General features: G+C 39.2%; 1 protein-coding gene across 4 annotated transcripts in view; it reads left to right on the top strand.

The window, feature by feature from the left end:
* The window catches only part of glg1a (golgi glycoprotein 1a), a 157128-nt gene that overhangs the window by 78495 nt on the left and 57868 nt on the right, over nt 1–20765 (top strand). For all 4 annotated transcript variants that reach the window (XM_041191137.1, XM_041191138.1, XM_041191135.1 and 1 more), the window contains 3 exons: nt 10457–10489; nt 11845–11931; nt 13017–13232. In XM_041191137.1, the coding sequence (XP_041047071.1) occupies nt 10457–10489; nt 11845–11931; nt 13017–13232 (336 nt within the window). The remainder of the gene's footprint in view (nt 1–10456; nt 10490–11844; nt 11932–13016; nt 13233–20765) is intronic.

Consider the following 20765-nt stretch of genomic DNA (forward strand, 5'->3'; position numbering starts at 1 on the left):
TGTACCGGATCCCCTTTATCAACTCTGCTTGTTATATCCTCAAAGAACTCTAGCAAATTTGTCAAACATGATTTCTCTCACAAAACCATGTTGACTCTGTTTGATTATGTGAAGCTTTTCTAAATGTCCTTTGAAGCTGAGATAATTACCTTGTGCCATGTCACAGAATCATTGTGAAGAAGGTGGCATCACACCTCAATAAAAATCTTGGAACTTGTCTATAAATTGGTTTGTAGTTTCATATCTCCAGATCTTGCAAGACCAAGCATGCGGCACTGACTCCATTAATGTTTGTTTCTGACAATGGGTTTCAGCTAATTTGAGCCAGTTGAATAAATGACTGCTTCAACTGTAACATTAATGTGCATTCTTATCCTATTCAGGCTGTATGATACATTTGGAATGTGGAAGTGCCCTATTGTAAATCAAAAGATGCATAGGATGAATGTATAATATTTTAGACTATTGCATGGTAAAGTAGTAAACTTGTTACTGCTTTTCCGAATGCTGTCATCTCTCAGCACTAGTAAACAACTCTGTACTGGTACATTAGGACAATGAAAAAGTATGCAATTTCTGACTCTTTGGGAAAACCAAATACATCACTTGTTTATCCATAAATTAACACAACATTGTGTAGTTTATTGTTATTTGCAGAATTTGAACATTATAATCTTTACATCAAGTCTGTTTGCCCTTTGTTTTGAAACTACGTTATTGATTATAAAAGCAAAATACTGCAGATGCTGAAAATCTGAAACAAAAACAAAAATTGCATACGGCAATTACACGGCATACTCTGTCTTTCTCTCCACAGATGCTGTCAGACCTGCTGAGTTTTTCCAGCAATTTTTGTTTTTGTTATTGATTATAAAGGTTGCCATAGTTTTTTTGAGACTTGTGCATCAGGGCCATGGGTTTGATTGCATTTCATTCAGCCATCAAGTTTCAGTTTGATTTCTGTCCTTTGCAATCACTGTTAAAACTGCAGTGACGTGGATAAAGCTTTTTTTAAAAAAATAACTTAAGGCTTTGATTTTTAATCAGCAGAGAAGAGAATGCTTTGTAACTAGATTCTTTTGTGTTCTTTGTAACTAGAGTATTATACAAGGAGGTTTGACTGCACCTCATGAAATAACCCTAAAAAGCTTGCATGTGGCTGCTGTCGAGGTGACATCCAGGAGTGGGTTAGTTGAGAGAATTAATTGAGGAGGCTGTTTATGGATTAAAGAAGCAAAATATTGTGCTGGAAATCTGAACTCATGCACAAAATGCTGAAAACGCTCAGCAGGTCAGACTGCATCTGTGAAGAGAGTTAATGTTTCAGATTAGTGACCTTATTTTGCAACTGAAAGGTCAGGATGAAAAGGTCATTGACCTGAACTGTTAACTATTTCTCTCCACCGATGCTACCAGACCTCCTGAGTATTTTCACTTTTTTGTTCTTATTTCAGTTGGTGATACAGCATTAATTCAGATACAGATCTATTCAATCTGTTTGATGCCTTCCCTATCCTAGATTTCCAGAGAGTGGACTTGGGGTGGGGAAGAATTGCATACTTTTCCCAAATTAAATGTGTGTATTATGCTGCTGATTGGAATGCTTTCTGGAATCTGTAGATTGCAATGGGAGACCTGTTTGATATGTGACTAAGCCGCACATGTGAATAGAATATAAAATATATGTATTGGGATCTAAAAAGATTTTCACTGCAGGAGGATTAGGCTATTTGATTTTTATTGTGGTATTGGCCTGCATGCAATCCAGTGTAACTGAACTGGATGTAAGTTGTTCCAATGGTGGAGGAAGCACTGACATGTAAAGCGTAAAATTTAATTTGTCCCTCATTGATTGTTTGTTGTGTCTGAAGAGTTGATTAGTTTTCTGAAGGGAGTGGTAATTCTTTACACTTTTGAAGTGGTGAAATTGAATTTGAACTTCTTTTCCCTGTTATTGCGAAGGACTTCAGAGTTCAATGGCCTGCATTTTGTGATCAGTAAATGAATTGTGCTGGCTGTTCATTACACTTGACCACAGACTTTCTGAGCTTTTGCACCGGAACTTCTGCAGCACAGTAATTAGAGTTCCATTTCAGCATGGCACCCTCTAAAGGATCTGGGACTTGTGTGAACAGGGAAAACAAATTTGTATATCCTTAACCAATCGGGTTGAAGAATTCTTAATGAATTGTGCCGAGCCCAAGCAGGGAAGATTAACTTATAATTAATTCATGTACAGAGAAATCAAGGGGGAAAGGAAGATAGGATAAGCAGAGACCTGAGCTATAAGGTTAAAAAAATCCAATCACTAGCAATTCACATCTGAAGTGATGAGACTCCATTCTTGTAAAAGTTAATTTTTGGTGCAAGAGAGGTTGCTTGAGTGAAATAAGACGTAACATGCCATTTAAAATCCTTTTACACTAGATTGTACAAGCTGTAAATTTTTCTGGTGAGTTTAATGGTATTTCATGAGTAGATACAGTAACTTCACATCTTCCATGTGTTCAAATGCTGAACGTCTCAGTGAAATACCAGTATGGCACAGCTTTTGGAGGAGCAGAGCAATAGAAAGCAGCTCCTTGATTCCTGCATTGAACTAAACACACAAGTTCACCAGAAGTTGTTGTCCAATTTACTCGAATAATGGTGTGTCAATATCCTCGTTGTTCTTTTTACTCCATTTTGGCATTTGCCTTTCCGACTCAATTTAGAAAGCCTTAGTTACGGGTCAGGTAAAGTGGCACATGTCCTTCTTGGCCACAAAGTAAAGTTGCCCAGACCAGTAGATGAGTTTGCAATTAGCCTGTGATACTGTTAGGGAAAGATCAAGTGATATTCCTCTTATATTACAGCCAAATAGAGCAAATCTAAGGTAATCAGTTCACATTACTTAGAAAAACAGAATTTACAGTACCGAAATGGTCATTTGATCTACCTGGCCTCTGCTGGTATTTGCATTTCACACACCCATGCATCAAAACTCCCTTAAATGTGTTAATGTTATCTGCTCCAAACATTCCATGCGATAGCGCATTCTCATCAGTGTGTCAAGGAACTCCTCCAAACTTCTATATTTGATCTGTCTGTGGACATCTTCTATCCTTTGTTCTGGAGTCACCCCGAAGAAAAACAGTTTCCCCTTATCCTTCGCTCATATTACCCTTCTCATACTTGTGAATTATCATGTTCTCTGGCGCCTGTGTTGGAACTTCAGGTTGATCTGATGGTTCAGATTGTGATTGACATTTTTACCTCAATGCCAAAACTGATATTTTATGAACTTTTGCCTTGAAAATTAAGGAATTTGAAGAGCTGGGTAACACTGGTGTGCACTTGAGGGTAATTGGATATCATGAAACTGGCATTCTGAGAGCAGAGTGAGCTATTCCATTGGGAGGGGCTCCACAATAAGGACATTGCAGGGAATAGAAGTAAAGAATTGAAATTAAATGTTATTTATCTGAATGCACAAGATATTTGCAATAAGATAGAGGGTAAATGATTTAGATTTAATTGCCATCACTGAGGCATGGCTGCAAGATGATCAAAGATGGGAAATAAATATTCCAGGGTACACAATACTTAGGAATGTCAGGCAGACAGGAAAGATGGTGGGGTAGCCCGGATGGTTAAAAAAATGGCATAAGGACATCAGTGAGAAAGGATCTGGCCCCAGAAGATCATGAAGTAGAATCAGCATGGGTAGAAATTAGGAATAGCAAGAGCCAGAAAACACTGGTGAGAGTCATTTTGTTAGATGTTGAAGAAGAAATTATTGGAGTTTATAACAAAGGAAATGTAATAATTGTGGGGGACTGTAATCTTCATATTGGCTGGGACAATCAAATTGACAAGAATGGTCTGAAAGATGAATTTGTAGAATGTTTTTATGACAGTTTCTTGGAGCAATACATTGTGGAACCGACTAGGGATATGGCCATCTTAAATCTAGTGTTGTGTGATGAAGCAGGGTTAATCAGTAATGTTGTGGTGAAAGATCCAGTGGGAAGTGGTTACCATAATACCATTGAATTCCATGTTAAGTTTGAAAGTGACATACTCCAATTGCAAACCAGAATCTTGAACTTAAAGCCAATTACATAGTTATAAGGGGAGAAGTGGCTAAGGTCAATTTGGTAAATAAACTAAAAGGTCGGGAGGTATAATAACAGTGGGAAACATTTAAAGAAATCATTCAAAATCTTCAACAAAGTACATTCCATTGAAAAACAAAACCTCAATGAGAAAGACCCATCCATGGTTCACTCAAAGTTAAGGATAGTGTTAGATTAAAGGGAGAGGCTTATAATGTTACAGAAAAGTCAAGTCTGAGAATTGGAAGTGTTTTAGAAACCAGCTAAGAGCCACTAAAATGTTAAAGGAAAAAGCAGAATATAAAATGATTTAAGAGCTTTTCTAAATATATAAAGAGGAAGCAAGCAGCTACAGTAAACATTGGCTCCTTAGAAGCAGAGACAGGAGAAATTATGATGGGGAAATGAGGAAATAGCAGAGGCATTGAACAAATATTTTGTGACTGTCTTCCCAGTAGAAGACACTAGTTTCATACCAGAAATAGGTGGTAACCTAGGTGCTAAAAAGAATGAGGAAATTAATAGCGGCAGGAAACAAGTTTTGGCAAAACTTGAGGGACTAAAATCTGACAAACCCCTGGGACCTGATGGCCTACACCCTAGGATTCTAAAAGAGAGAGCTGCAGAGATGATGAATGTTGTGGCTTTGATTTTCCAAAATTCCTTAGATTCAGGAACAGTCCCATTAGATTGGAAATTGGCAAATGTTATACCACTTTTCAAGAAAGGAGGGAGAGAGAAAACAGGCTAATTTGCCTAACATCAGTTGTTGGGAAAATGCTGGAATCTATTAGCAAAGTCTCAACAGTGCACTTAGAAAAACATAGTATGATTAGAAAAGTCAACATGGCTTTACTAAGGGGAAGTCCTGTTTGACAAATTTGAGTTTTCTGAGGATGTAACGAGTAGGGTAGATAAAGGGGAACCATAGATGTAGTATACCTGGATTTCCAAAAGGCATTTGATAAGGTGCAACACAAAAGGTTAATAGGCAAGATAAGGGCTCTTGTGGTTGGAGATAATATTTTAGTATAGATAGAAGATTAGTTAATGAATAGAAAGCAGAGAGTGGGCATAAATAGTGCTTCTTCAAGTTGGCAGGCAGTGAATAGTGGAGTGCCGCAAGAATCAATGCTGGTGCTTCATTGACAATCCCAATAACGACCTGGATGAAGAGACAGTGATGATACCAAGCTAGATGGAAAGCTGTGGGGAGGACACAGAGGTTGCAAACAGATATAGACAGGCTAAGTGAGTAGGCAGATGGAGTATAATGTAGGGAAATATGAAGCATTCACTTTGGCGATGAGAACAGAAGAGCAGAATATTTTTTAAAAGATGTGAAACTTGATGTTGGAAGAGACTTTGGTGTGCTTGTACAAGGAATGCAGTAAGTTACATGCAGGTGCAGCAAGCATTTAGGAAGGTAAGTGGCAAATTGGCCTTTATTGCAAGGGGATTGGAGTGCAGGAATAAACAAGTTTTTCTAAAGCATGGCTTTGAGACCGCATCTGGAGTACTGTGCAGTTTTGGGCTGCACGTTTAAGAAAGGTCATACATGCATTGGAGGTGGCACAGCGAAGGTTCACTAAATTGGTCCCTGGGATGAGGAGGTTGACCTATGGTGAGAGGCTGAGTAAATTGAATTTATATTCTCGAGTTTAAAAGAATAAGAAGTCATCTCACTGAAAACTAGAAAATTCTGCAGGGGCTTGATAGTGTAGCCATTGAGAGATTGTTTCCGCTGGTTGGGAATCTAAAATATGAGGACACAGTCTCAGGATAAGGGGGCCAGTCTTTTAGGACTGAGATAAGGAAAAATTACTTCAGTCAAAGGTTTGTGAATCTTTGGAATTCTCTATCCCAGAGGATTGTGGATGCTCCACCTTTGAATACATTTAGGGCTGGGATAGACAGATTTTTGGTGTCTCAGGGAATCAAAGTATATGGGGATTGGGCAGGAAAATGGAGTTGAAGCCCAAGATCACCTGTGATGGTATTGAATGATGGAGCAGGCATATGGTCCACTCTTTCTATTTCCTGTATTCTGGGATGAATTTAGCTGCTCAAGACAGCTGAGCTGCACAGAATTGTAGTTTTAATGCTTTTGTGGGTGCTCGTACTTCATGTAACCTTCAATGTGCTGTTTGGATTTTGAATTGCATCACCTATGCTGCACAAGGCCATGGTGCTCTTTAAATTCGATTCTGTACTGTCAGGAAATTTCCTGTTTGCTGCATGTCCAATGCTTTGTTGAAGAAAAGCCTATACTTTGCTGAATTCTTCAATCAGAGGCTGCATTCATTCACTAGACCCATGTGCTATTGACTGTATTGAGCGTATCAATTTTTAATTTAATTTAATCCATCTGGTTCATTAATGTCCTTTCGGGAAGGAAATCTGCCCTTACTTGGTCTGGCCTACATGTGATTCCAGACTCACAGCAATGTGGTTGACTCTTGAACAATGGCAATTAGGGATGGGCAATAAATGCTAGCCTAGCCAGTGACACCCACATCCCATGAACGAATAAAAAAAAATAGATTAGTGAATTGTTTCAATACTTATCTCCAATTAAAAATAAGCGGCCAAAGAATTCTAAAAGTATTTTGCTTTTAGGTAACATGAAACCCAACACTGTGACATGGCCTGCAACTAACACTGCGAAAGTGAATCAGTTGATAAGCTGTTTTTCTACTGTGTTGCCTAGTGCTGCACTAATGTATTTACTGGAATGTGGTGGATCTCTTTGTAAAGCTAAATAGGAAGACTTAATTCTGAACTATCTCCTAGTCCAGATATCCATTCTGAATAGAAAAAAAATTAAGCTACATTACCAATGGTAAAACAGCACCTGTTTTGACATTGTCCTGCCCTAAATGTCACCTGCTGACTTGCCCTATTCATCTTTGCAGCTTAAGCAACAGCTCAACCTGAAGCCTCTAGGAATGGTCAACTTGTTAATGGGAATGTGGAAAACTGATTTATATCTGACCACTGAGTAATCCTGCATTGCAATAATCTTTTTGGAGTAAATGGACTGTGGGCGGAAAACTGGAAAATCTCTTGCATCGCGAAACAGCTGTGTGATAAGCGGAACCCATTTCTTCTGCACCCTCCTCCCTGACCCCTTCTCTTGCTCTAGCCAACTGAGCATATTTCTGACAAGTTTTGGTCACCATACCCTCCTACCCTGATCAATTTGGAAAGTAATTGAGCTATAGTTGCTTAGAACCCCTAGTCCCATCAGTTGAGCTTAATTAGATGCTGTTCCCCTATCCATTATACGAATGAAGTGGACCAACCACCTCCTTCACAGCCTTGGAAAATAGTAGAAAACTGTCCCCCTTATATTGTCTTTGTGACCTTTAGATGTATACCTGCTCCCCTGGCTAGTGTTTAAAAAGTTAATTAGTGTGTGTTAGATCAATGTTCCTTAATATAGGTATTGATTTATTTCCTATTAAAAGTGATGAGTGGTCTCAGCATTTGAAAGTATTATGCCTTTTGGTGACACTGTAAATGCAACATTGTGACACTGCATATAATGGGACAGCAGCTATCACTATGCGACAGTGAATCAATTGATAAGACGTTTATCTGCTTTTCATGTCATGCCTTGCATTCATTATCGCACCAAGCTGTCTGCCTACAGTACATTATTCCAAAAGGTTTCGTGCAGTACCAGATTATTCACTTAACGGTTATGGTCACCCCCTGATTTCTCTGTCACCTGTTAATTAGCTTTACACAACTGATGTATTGATGTTCCAGCAGCTCCTTGGGTGGTCAGATCAAAATCAGAGTTTTCCCACATTCCCATTCACAAGGATTGGATGCTTTACCACTCCTAGAGGCAGTTGGGTTGAGCTGCTGCTTAAGGAGTAGAGGTGGATGCGGTGAGTCATCAGGTGGCATTTGGGCCAGAACAATGTCAAAACAGCAACGAATGATGAGGGTTATTCTCCGATGTTGATGCCAGGTGATTCCACATGTTCTTGAGGAACTTGCATGATCGGCCATTTGACCCCTTCTCATTCTGCACTTTTTCCCCCAGTTGTTCCTTTTGACAGGTGAAAGATAAGCAGATTGCTTAGTAAGTATCAAATCATACAATACTTCCAAGTATAGTTAAGCACTCCTCTGATATTTCACACTTTAATTTGCTACTAACATACTTTTCTTTAATAAATATGTGTCATTGCCCTTTATGGACTCCATTTCATTATTGGAATAACATCTGATGAAAGCTTTTATGATTTGAAATCCCTGAATATCAACAATGTTAAAAAAAATTGACATATGGCCAGTAACACTGCTTTAACTGTAAGACTACAACAACTGGTGACAAATCCTTGGCTTCAAGGAGTTTGTCTTGTTTTCGTGGAAGCAGATGTACAATTTATGTTATACTGTTGACTTTCCCCTGCTTCTTAAAAACTCTTGAGGCATGTTTCTCTTACTGAGTAATTCTAGTTCAGCTTCCATGTGTCTAGTCAGCCACTGAGCATAGTTAGAATATCGAAACTCATCATTTGGGACGCAGCCAGCACTAAAAATCCGAAATCTGACCCAGAGGGTGTATGTCAGAGAAAGTGGAGATTTGGTTATTTCGACAATTATTGCTAAAATGCAATAACAGCTGTTCACTAAAGCCAGTTGATTTGTTGCTTTCACTTGGTATCTTTAACAAGGGTAACTCCATAGCAGCTTGCTTCTGCATGAAACCATGGCTGGAGAAATATGCAGGAATTTATTTGCATGCATTTTTTTTGTTCACAAGTCAACTGCTGAATGTCTGAATTGTTATCACAGATGGGGTGAAGTTCCATCAAATTAGGCACTCACTGCTGATCTTTTATTAAACCCGCAGGCTGGCAGTCCCCTGCTTACAGGTGACATTTAACATTCCCTTAAAAGCTGAAGGGCGCCACTTCAAGTGAATGCTTCCAAGGCCTGTTTTTTGTGTTATGTATGTAACATAGCAGTGTACTATTGATCGATCCCCTCTAAAAGGCTCCAGCCTTTAAAAAAAGCTCCCTTTCATGTAAACTGAGGTCTGCAGTAGTCAGGGAACTGATATGTTGAGTTTCTCAATTGCAGTGATCTCGTTCCTGTTGCCAGTTTTATGCTTCCTTGTGGAGGAGATGGGCAAGATTCGAGAGTAACGGTCATAATGTGTAAATATTCTACTTTGGGCACAGCTGACGATCTGAGTGCAAATTTTGCTCAGAATTGTGTTGGTTTTGAGAAATATTTTTAAAATCAAGTTTCTACTCAAACTCGTGCATGTCACTGAATGTAAAATCTGCATGAACTACCGCAATTGGACAGCATTTTAGAACATGATTTTATTCAAAAATTGCAATAAAGTATTCCTTGATATATTTCAGTGCTATTAATGTAGCTTTATTATTATAGTTGTAAATGGGATTATCACAACAAAAAAACATTGTTAGTTGGAGTTGGCCACCAGCAAGTTTGTACACAACTGAAAATGCCATCACAGTTATATTGGTGTACAGTAATTGGTTTATTTGTAAATTTAGTAAATTTAAAAAATTTTTTTTAGGTGTTTATTAGTGTTGCACCTAAAAATTGTTTAAGAGCCTCCTCGAAGGCCCTCAGTTGGCACAATTTTCAGACATTGGCCATGACAAGTAATTTAAACTGGAGATTAATTTTTTTGGGTGGGACTGATTTCTAGGATTTTTTTTTTGAGCTAATGCAAAAGATTGTGGGTACTTAATTTGTGCTGGACGTAATTTGTGGTTGAACTTGCTCTTTTGCACTGGTTTGGTCGATTTTTGTGCTGGAATTTAACTCATGCCCAAGCTCTTAAGTGATTTCAATCTTTAAAACTAATCCCTCCTTTGCTCCCACCTGTCCCTGACCTTCTATTTTGCTCCACCCTCTCTTAAAGAGTATAAAATCCATCACATTTCTACCTCTGTTTAGCTCTGAAGAAGAGTCATACGGATTCAAAATGATAACTGTTTTTCTCTCCACAGACCTGAGTTTTTCCAGCATTTATTTTTATCTCAGATTTACAGCATATGCAGTATTTTGCTTTTATTTAAGATTAATCTCATTCATAATGTGCTTTGTAGGAAGCATTCCAATTTGTGATACTAGGTTTTTTAGATCACATATTCTTTAGACAACTGCCTAATTATTTATGAAAGCTGTTCTATTTTGTAAATTTATGCAGCAGAGAGGGAATGAGTCAAATGTTTCATTTGGATGTCTTCAAGAATCTTGACTACTGACCCAGCAACTCCCCCACCCCCAAATGTTTAACAACATATAATTGGCTGATGTATTTAGCAACTGTTAATGTTTTCTATTTTCTTTGACAGGTAGATGATGAGATTTCCTCTGACTGCAACCATGTGAGTAAACCAAGTCTTCAGACCCTCGCTTTTATACATGTCAAAACTTCTGTCAAATTCTGTTGATTTAAGATTTCAACATTTTTGGCTTTATCACTTAACTGCTAATCCTTCTTATTGGAGGGCGATGTCAGAAGCCATGTTGAATAAACACAACCGTTATTCATTGTCATAGTAATTTAAGCTTGTTCAGCCATTTGCTCAGTTGCTTAAGACAACTTATAGCTGTGTTATCCAGACCAGCAGATTCCAGGTTAATTTCCCAGAGCCAGTGGGACGATCCAATTAGACCAGGTACCTGGACTAGAAAGGTAAAGACAGTTGGCAGTCCCAGTCCAAATTGTTACCTAGGACTATCTGTTTTAGGTGATACTTGCTTAGACAGGGTTGAGTTTGGCTGTGATGCTCTACTGAAGGATAGCCAACCAACATTGACTATGTAGGCTCATAGACGAAAAGCATTCTCTTGTATGAGATAAAGAACAACCAGATATAAGACATTGGATAATAGAAGTTTGAGGTCTGTAGAATTTTATCACTGAGGCACTGGAAGGTAGCTGAGACCTGATGAACCATACCATTATGCAATGATGTCTTCAGGTGAGGCGTTAGAAAATTGTTGGTGATCAAAGGAAGCGTTTGAACTTTTGGTTATACAGTTTTGTGAATTGGAAAGTACATCACTTGAAGTTTGGATTTCCATTAAATATTTTTTCAAGTATTGAGAACCGTTACACATTTCTGGATCAGCTCTTTTTTTCAGGGGTGGGGAGGAGAAAAAGTAGCACTTGCTCCTCACTTCCACATCCCCCTAATCGTGCTCTGATCCCCTAAGATAATGTGGAAATGAGCCATTCTTTCAATTTTGCATTGTTAGCACCATGGCACACACCCAGTAGGCTGTTTTGTGTGCAGCTTGCTGAGGACCTTTTGAAAGTTGTCAATTTAGACAGGTTCTCATACCTGCTCTGGCAATCACCGCTACTATTTTTAATGAGAATTGAGAGTTTGATAATTGTGGCCCTGGAGTCAGAAGCCATGTTGAATAAACACAACCGTTATTCATAGTCATAGCCTGGCACTGGGCTCTGTAATGGAAGTCACTTGAGTGTGGGTATCTGGTTGGAATCTGCATTAAGAGTTGGTGTGTCGTTGAGTAAATAATTTGCTTCCTGGTTGAGAAACTGATCTTGCTGTTAGCATATATCTAATATCAACAGACAATGTTGTCACACAGGATTTATTTTTCATAAGTGCGCAGGTGCCATACGATGATGTAAAACAGATTTTTGATACTAGCACTTATAATGAAGTGCTTTATCATTGACCCTAATTTAATTCAATTTATCTTTCAGCTGTTGTGGAACTACAAATTTAACCTGACTACAGACCCTAAATTTGAAGCTGCAGCAGGGGAAGTTTGCAAAACCACCCTAGGTGAAGTAAGTAAAGTGCATGAATTTAAGGTGGCCAATCTCTGTACCTCAAAGCATGACTGATCAAAAATAAAAAGTTGCTTTTAAATTGGACATGGGAATATTTTGTGAAGATGCTTTTGAAACCCAGTGTTCGACATTAATCCTTAGTCTGGTACAGTGAGCTTCTGTGGGATCAAAAAGATTTTCAGGATTTTGCTAGCTGCTGTATTAAATTTGGGCTGGCAATATTCTTCCAAATTGGCTAAATATAATTTCATAGAACTAATTAATGCAAGGGATTTTGTTGCTCTAACTTTAGGAAGCAGGCTCTCTAAGTTCTAATTCATAATTTCTGCATATTGTTCTTTTCTTTTCCTTTCAGCTCAACAGGAAGCCAAAGACTTCCTGTCTCTGATCTCTAACCTTCCTGCTCTGAGTTTATATCTTGGCCAGTTGAGCTGCCAATCAAACATGATCATTCTCTTTGCCCACTGCACCTCCCCCCTCCCCCCCATATGAACAGTGGGGTTCCTTAAGGTATTTAATAAGTTATGTCACAAATGAAACAGCCCTGGACAGGTGCTTCTCCCAAATGGAATCTGTGATCTCTGAAGCAGGGTGTGTTTTGTGGATTTAATTCCTTTTGAGCTGAATTTAATCTGACAATTTTCATTCATATTACTCAGTTTGTTATAAAGCAAATAGTCAACATCCTCAAGCGTCATCAGCACCGTCCCATTCTAGGGACCTGGGCTTGCTAAGTCAACCAGTGTCTGGCACCTCCATGAGACTGGTGGAAGAACACATTGGCAGCACCGGTCCAGTGAGTTGTCTGGAGGAAAGGAACCCAGTTGCCCCTCTATCTGCTTTATGGAATGCACATGTCACTGAGAGTCCTTAAAAGAGAGGTAAGGCTGCATATTCAGGAACCTTCAATGGGCTTTCACTGCTGGTACAAGTCCACTGGACTGGACCTGTCTGGGAAAGCTGCAATTAAACCTTGGACCTTTATAGTAATATCGGGAAATAGAAATGCAAGAGATTTGCTAGATGATGCAACAATATTTTTAGATGTGTGTCCCTTATAATACCTCTTTTCTCTTGTGTAGGTGAAGGAGTGTGCTGATCAGGAGCCAGGGAAAGGCTATGTCATTTCCTGCTTGATCGAACATCGTGCAAACATTACTGAATACCAGTGCCGCCAGTTCATAACCAAAATGACAGCCATCATTTTCAGTGATTACCAACTCATCTGTGGTTTCATGGACAGCTGCAAGAATGATATCAACCAGCTCAAATGTGGCAGCATTCGGCCTGGCGAGAAGGTACTGCGTTGTTTCCATGGCTAGGACCACTAGCCAAGGTGTAGGTCACGATTGTGCTGGCTGTTTGCAGGTTGGGGTTTTGTTGTCTTCATGAAGCTATGGTTGCTAAACGGTTACTGCAAGAACGTACTCTGGCTAAACATGGAGCTAATTTCATCTGAACAAGCTTATTTATGATCTGAAGTATGTTTGTTTGAAGCTATTTTGAGTCAGATTATGAAATGTTCTTCCTTTGGTGTCCAAGCACTAAAATATTGAGTGTAGTTTGATACTTAGCTGCTTCCTCTGTTCCTGGGCTTGCATCGTTAATTGCAAGGCATCATAAGCCTGTCATTTTGAGCATGGTGCAAGGAACTTGAAGGCAGTAAAGTATGAATCTGGCACCATCATTCAGATTGGAGTGTCAGTTTTTTTCAAATTATGCCAATCCTTTTTCCATTTCTGGAGTTATTAAAAGGATAGGAGGACATTTGCCTTGGATCAATAAATACACAACAACCTATACCCCTGTCTTAGATAAATCAGTCAATCATGCTGGTAAAATGTGGAGGAATATTGGTTAGCTTTAGGTTTTGTTCGTTGCAAGTATTTACCATTGTCATTCAAATTTACTTCCCTTTTACTTTTGTATTTGACTTAAATGGATGGTACCTTAATGCAGCAATTTGACTTCTCTCTCTTCCTTCATGGAGGGAAACAAGTTATTTGCATCAGTAGAGGTACATGATATAAAATGATATTTCTCAGTCTTCTGACTGACGGTTGAAAAAATGCTATGGATGTGTTTAAGGGCAACTTCGATAAACACATGAGGAAGCAAGAAATCCAAGGATATGCTGATAAGTGAGATGAAGAGAGTTGAGAGGAGGCTCGTGAGGCACATAAACACTGGCACAGACTCATTGGACTAAATGGCTAGTTTCTGTGCGATTAAATTAGTGTACCTTTGGCAGATGTTTTTCCGTTTATTTCTGAGCACTTATTCTGGAAAATGATGCTTCTTTCATGGTTCAGTGAATTGCCTTAATTTTGTTTTGGGGGTAGCATCCTTACCATATTTTCTCACTCCATATCCCCAGCCTCCGTCCTGTAGATGAGTGGGTAGGAGGCCAGCTTCCAGAGCTCTGCTCATGCTGCTTTGCAGTAGGTGCATGCAAGAATGTCCAAGAGGTGCACCTCCTGTGTTAAATGCCTGACTCTGCTCGGTTTTCCCTCACAGTGAAGTGTCTGCAATTGGGGAATACTTGTATGATTACTTCTGCTGTATGAGGAGTACTGCTGCTTCAGTTTGGGCCTCCTAAATAGTTTGTGTTTATAAATCTAAATAGAACTGGGTACCCATCTGCGTGATACTTAAAAAAGATGACTGTCCAGTGATTGCTGAAAATGTTACAAAGTATAAGGTACAATAAATTTGAGGTCATCTGAAATTCTGTTATCTGTGTTCTAATTTGCACCAAGTTCTGTTCACCCATTTCCCATGTGCTCGGTGACCTATGTTGACTCCTGGTAAAACAGTGCTTCCCCCCTCTCTCTAATCTCCTCTTGCTTCATGTTTCTCTGAGATACCTGGGCATTGGCCACTTAAGCATTTTCTATTTTAATTGCTCCACCATTGGCGACCTTGCTTTCAACTGCCAAGGCCCCAAGCTCTGGAATCGCCTCCTGACACTTTTCTGTCCCGCTTTCCTCCTTTTTAGATGCTTCTACCTCTGAGTAAAATTTGACTCATCTACTCTGATGGCACCTCCTGTGACTTGGTCTCAAATTTTGCTTTATAACGCTCTTGTGAAATGCCTTAGGACATTTTACTACATTAGAAGTGTTATATTATTACAAGTTGTTGGGATTGTCAAGTACAAATGTTATTGTGTTTTATAAAATGGATACTTTTCACGGACAATCTGTTGAATATGCAATAAAGCTAGTTTTCAGATGCAGATATGTAATTTTATTAATGTATGAATTGTCGCCAATGGACTAAAAGTATGTGGAGATTGAATGTTTTGCAGGAAGGGCCGTTGAATTAGACTAAGAATGAAGCCATGTGGCAAATGTGTAAGCCATTGCTGGCTGATGCCCTGTCAGAACTTTGTATTTGGAATCATTTTTTTTTTGTCAGATTTGTACGTATTCTACCAGCCTGTTGGAAAAGTACTGCAATTTGATCTGGGTGTTGAATACTCATATATTTTTGTGCCATAGTGCAATTCCTTCCGACCATTCACAGGCCAGCTCTTGTTTGAGTCCAATTTCTCCTCTCTAATTGTGTCGTCTTCACTTAATTTTTAATTTCCTTTTTAAAATACGATCTCATTTCACCTACCTATCTAAGTGCCCTGATTATACCTAGTTAAAAAAGCAGTTTTGGTATTTCCCAATGGACAATACCAGCTGTGTTATGAAACTCAGTGCATTAATTGGGGAGGTACCCGTTGGAACCACAGCTACTCAACAATAGGTGCAAACCTAATTATAGCCTATTAGAGTGGCTGATGAACTGAAAACGGTTTTAATTGCTTGCTGTAATGTCTGAGCTAATTCCTACTGTACAACATCAAGGCTGGTGTACAAGGCTGTCTTATTAATATATGAACTTGTAATCAGTAGTTTGGTGCTGAGCAAATCGTCCTTTTTATGCATGGTAGAGATGAAATACGACTTCAGTGGCGCCTATTTATCTGAAAGCAGATGGATTAGAGAGCTTTCAACCTCTAATGCATGCTCCTTATCAGCCTCCCGGAACAAAACTCTATGACCTGCGAGAAGGATTGATCAACCCTTGGTCTGTGCCTGTGGTTGTGTTTGAGCTGATTCTTGAAGTACTGCATTGTGGTCCCAACCTCAAATTCTGTGTTGTATGTTGCTGTGTCTTTGGTACCTTCAGGATTTTATGTACTCTGATCTCTAAACCTAAGGATTGTGAATGATATTTTGAGATTAAGGCTCAAACTTTATTGTTGCCTACTTATGTGCATGAAAATATTCTTCCAGGATCCAGCTGCCCGCTCCTGTCAATAAAATGATTTGGCTAAACTCAAAATATAGTTCACCCATAAGAACTTGAGAAATAGGAGCAAGAGTTTGCCATACAGCCCCTTGAGCCTGCTCTGCTATTTAGTAAGATCATGGCTGATACTCTACCTCAACTCTATTTTCCTGTCCCTCTTATCCCTTGACTCCTTCAGCATCAAAAAATATATTGACCTCAGCCTTCATGACACTCAACTGAGCATCCAAAGCTTCACAGCTCTGAAAAAAAATCTCCCTTCATCACAGCCCTAAATACCTGTCCTGTTATTAGGAGACTACAGCCCCTATTCTAGACTCCCCCAGCCATGAGAATCAGCCTCTTAGCATCTACCATGTCAATCCCCCCACAGAATCTTGTATGTTTCAAAGACATTACCTTGCTTTCTTCTGAACTCAAGAGTACAGGCTCATCCTCAATGCACAACCTCCTCATCTCAGGAATCAACCTGGTGAACCTTAATTCCACCCACATGAGAAATATTATTTAGCTTTTATTGCTAACATTACAGCTAACATACAATTTGCTTCCCAATTGTTTACTGTACTTTGCACGTTAACTTATGGTTCCTTGTGCAAGGGCACCCAAATCCCTTTGAACACCAATGTTTAATAGTCTCTCACCATTTAAAAATAAAATCCAATTTTTCTGTTCTTCCTACAAAACTGAATAATCTCATTGCCCACATTATGCTCCACCTGCCACCTGATCCTCTCGTTCAACATATTTTTATCCATTTGCAGACATTTTGTCCTCATCGCAGCTCACTTTCCCACCTAACTTTGAATCGTCAGCAAACTTGGACATATTGCACTTGTTGGCCATTGCTTGATAGACTGTGGTAAATGACCATTGATTAACTTGACCTGAGATGTTATTGTCTTCACCTGATCCAAGTTAGTTTGAAGCCTGCCCCTCTGTTCTGTTCTTTTAGCATTGTCTGATTGAGGGCAGGTTCACCAACATTCAGGAGGGAGGTCAGTGGTCAACTTTCTGCCCCCGTGTACTTTTTTTAAAGTTCAGTCATGTTGTTTATTTCTCCATGATCAGCTTCCCCTGCTTTGTTCAAGGCAGAGGAGGAAAAGGGAAAGTGTTAGGGACAGAAAGATGAAATTAAGGGAGGAGCAGGAAAACAGCAGCCAAGGAAGGTGGTGCATGGGAAACAAAGAAGATACATTTGCTGGCTGGCCATTTCTAATATTCTTAGCTAGAGGAGCGTGAGAGACAGAGCTTTTGTTTTTGCAGACTTAACCCAAGAAAAATTGAAATGAGCATTGATCCAGATGCTTTTGTTCAAATATATTGTTGGCAGTGACAATGGACTTGAGCAATCCTCGGTCGAAGGCAGTTGGGTGTGCCTTTAATTTCTCTTTTTTTGATGGTTGCGCATATGTGTGGTCATTATTTAAGTTTTTTTTAGGAACCTGTGCTATGCCCTGGAGTGGTGATGTGATCCTTCAAAGCCCAAACCTTTACAAAGGTGAGAAGCATTGCTGTCCCTAATGGTACAAAATGTTTAAAGATATTGGTGACATCTGTTTCTCTCTCCTATGTTGGCAACTGTTCCTGGGCATAACTGCAGAGTAAACAATACATCTGCAGATTTATCAAAAAATAGGATTGAAACAGTCAAAAGTATCTCAATTTATTTTTGCAATGTTTATTTTTGTCAGAAAAATTAAATATACTCTCAATGGTAATCTCTGAGGATCAGAACTAAATAGATCTCTTCAAGCAGTGTAGAATCATAGCATGGTTACAGCACAGAAGGTGGCCGTTTGGGCTGTTGTCTCCGTGCCAGTTCTCTGTATGAGTAACTGAGCTAGTCCCACACCCCCACCCTTTCCATATAGCCCTGCAAATCTTTTCTCTTCAGAGGCTTATACGGTTCCCTTTTGAAAGCTACAATTGAAACCACTACTGTGATACTCGGTGCATCCCTAACTTCATGTTGCCATTGGTTCTTTTGCCAATCACCTTAAACCTGTGTCCTCTGGTTCTCGACTCTTCTGCCAGCAGTATCCTTATCTACTGATTCCTCATGATTTTGAACACCCATATCAAATCTTATCTGAACCTTCTCCTTATAGAGAACAACCCCAGCTTCACCAATCTATCCATGTAACTGAAGTCCTTCATCTCTGGAACCATTCTCATAAATCTTTACTGCACCATCTCTGAAGCTTTTACATCCTTCCTGAAATGCAATGTAACTTCTGTTCCTCCTTGATTTTACTCAGGAGGAATGACAACTCCAGCTTTAGTTCTGTATTCTTTTCTCCATTCTCAGAAAACACGCAGGATCCATTTAATGCAGACTGAGAATTGAACTTGGAACCTTCCTGGTCAGAATGGCTCTGTTTCATGCTGGCCAGTATTTTTTTTTTTGACTGATCTATTGGATGTGTCATCAATTTTAAAGCTTGGGCAGTACCACAAGAAAAAAGAGACTAATATAGTGCACAAATCTATTAATAGCCCACTGTGCAGATGCTGAAGATGAATCTAAAATTTAGCCCATTTGAGTGCAGGAGTTTGCACAACTGTGCTTGAAATAAAATACTTAATTTTTCAGTGTCTATAAATAACTCATTTCATTATCTTCAAGGGGAAACCCACCAGGGAATACTGCCAGTTTCATGTCTTCATCTCATTTTCCTATGTGGCTTAAGCCCACTAACTTCATTGGGGCCTATTTTGGCCACTTCTTTCTTGCTGGCAGTTGTGTCATAGGCATTTCATTGAACCACAGAATGGTTATAGTATAAGATCATTTGACCGATTGTACCTGTGCTGGTTTGCTGCAAGAGTAATTGGTCTAGTCCCACTCCCTGCTTTTTCCCTGTGGCTATTAAAATTTTTCCTTTCAGATAATTATCAAACTTTTTAAAAATCCTAACCATTCTTCATGTAAAAGTTTTTTTTCTCATGTCACTGCTCCTGTATTTGACAGTCACCTTAAATTAGTGTCTTCTGGTTCTGGATCCTTTTGTCAAAGGGAACAGTTTCTTTCTGTCTGCTCTGTTCAAACTCCTCAGGATTTTGAACGCCTTTATCAAATCCCCTATTAATTTCCTCTTCTCCAAGATCTACAGCATCAGCTTCTCCAGTCTATCTGCATAATTCTCTGTATCCTCATCTCTGGAATCATTTTCGTGAATCTTTTCTGCACCGCTTCTTCAAATCCTTCCTCAAGGTGTGGCGCTTAGAACTGGACACACTATTCTATTTGAAGCTGAACCAGTGTTTTATACAGTTTATCATAACTTCCTTGTTTTCATGCTCTCTGTCCCTATTTATAAAACCCAAGATCTGGTATGCTTTATTAACCACTTTCTCAAAATAAACTACTTCACACTTATCTGCATGAAGTTTCATCTGCACATGTTCACCCATTCCACCATTTTGTCTATGAAATGTAACACTATCCTCCTCATAGTTCCCAGTACTTCCAAGTTTTATGTTATCCATAAACTTTGAATTTGTGCCCTGCAAACCCAAGCCTAGGTCATTCATATATATCAAGAAAAGCAAGTGGCCCTTGGCCCTTGTACTGAGTCTGGGGAACCCCACTGTATATCTTTCTCCGGCCTGAAAAACGTTTCACAACTATTCTGTTTCCTGTTGCTCAGTTTTGTATCCATACTGCTACTGTTCCTTTTATTCATGGGCTCTAACTTTGCTTGCCATGTGCCACTTTATCAAATACCTTCCAGAACCCCCTGTTTACCACATCAACTGCATTCTCTCATCAACCCACTTGCTTGAGTTTTTCAATGAGGTAATAAGTTAGTTGAGCAAGATTTGCCCTTAACACATTCATGTTGGCTTTCCTTAATTAATCCAAATTTGCCCAGGTGATTATTAATGGTATCTTGAATTAGCATTTTCCTACCACCTGAAGGTTAAACTGACCAGCCTGAACTTTATCCTTGCAGCCTTTCTTGAACAAGGGTGTAATGTTTGCAATTTTCCAGTACTCTGGCACTATTTATGTATCTAAAGGATGTTTGGAAGATTATGACCAGTGTTTCTGCAATTTCTATCCTTGCTTCCCTCAGTAACCTTGGGTGGATCTCACCTGGTCCTGGTGACCTGTTGGGTAGGCTGGCTTTACTTAAAGTTGATATCTCCTCTTTGTCAAGTTTTTGCCCACCCAGTGTCTCAACTACCTCCCCTTTCCCTTTGACTTGGGCAGTATTGTCTTCCTTGGAAAAAAATAGATGCAAAGTACTTATATAATACCTTAGCCATGCCCCTTGCCTCCATGAATAAATCCCCTTCTATAGGTCCCTAATCAGCCCTGCCCATTCTTTTATTACACTTTGGAAATTTTATATCTAATGGGAGACTTTTGAGTTTCTTTTTATGTTAGCTGCGAGTTGCTTTCATACTCTTTGATTCTGTTATTTCTTTACTCAATTCCCTTTTCAACCATCTACATTCAACCTCGTTGTCACCTGTGTTATCCACCTGACACCTGTCTTAGGCACCCCTTTTCC

Source organism: Carcharodon carcharias, chromosome 7, assembly GCF_017639515.1.
Source record: "Carcharodon carcharias isolate sCarCar2 chromosome 7, sCarCar2.pri, whole genome shotgun sequence".
Classification (NCBI taxonomy): domain Eukaryota; kingdom Metazoa; phylum Chordata; class Chondrichthyes; order Lamniformes; family Lamnidae; genus Carcharodon; species Carcharodon carcharias.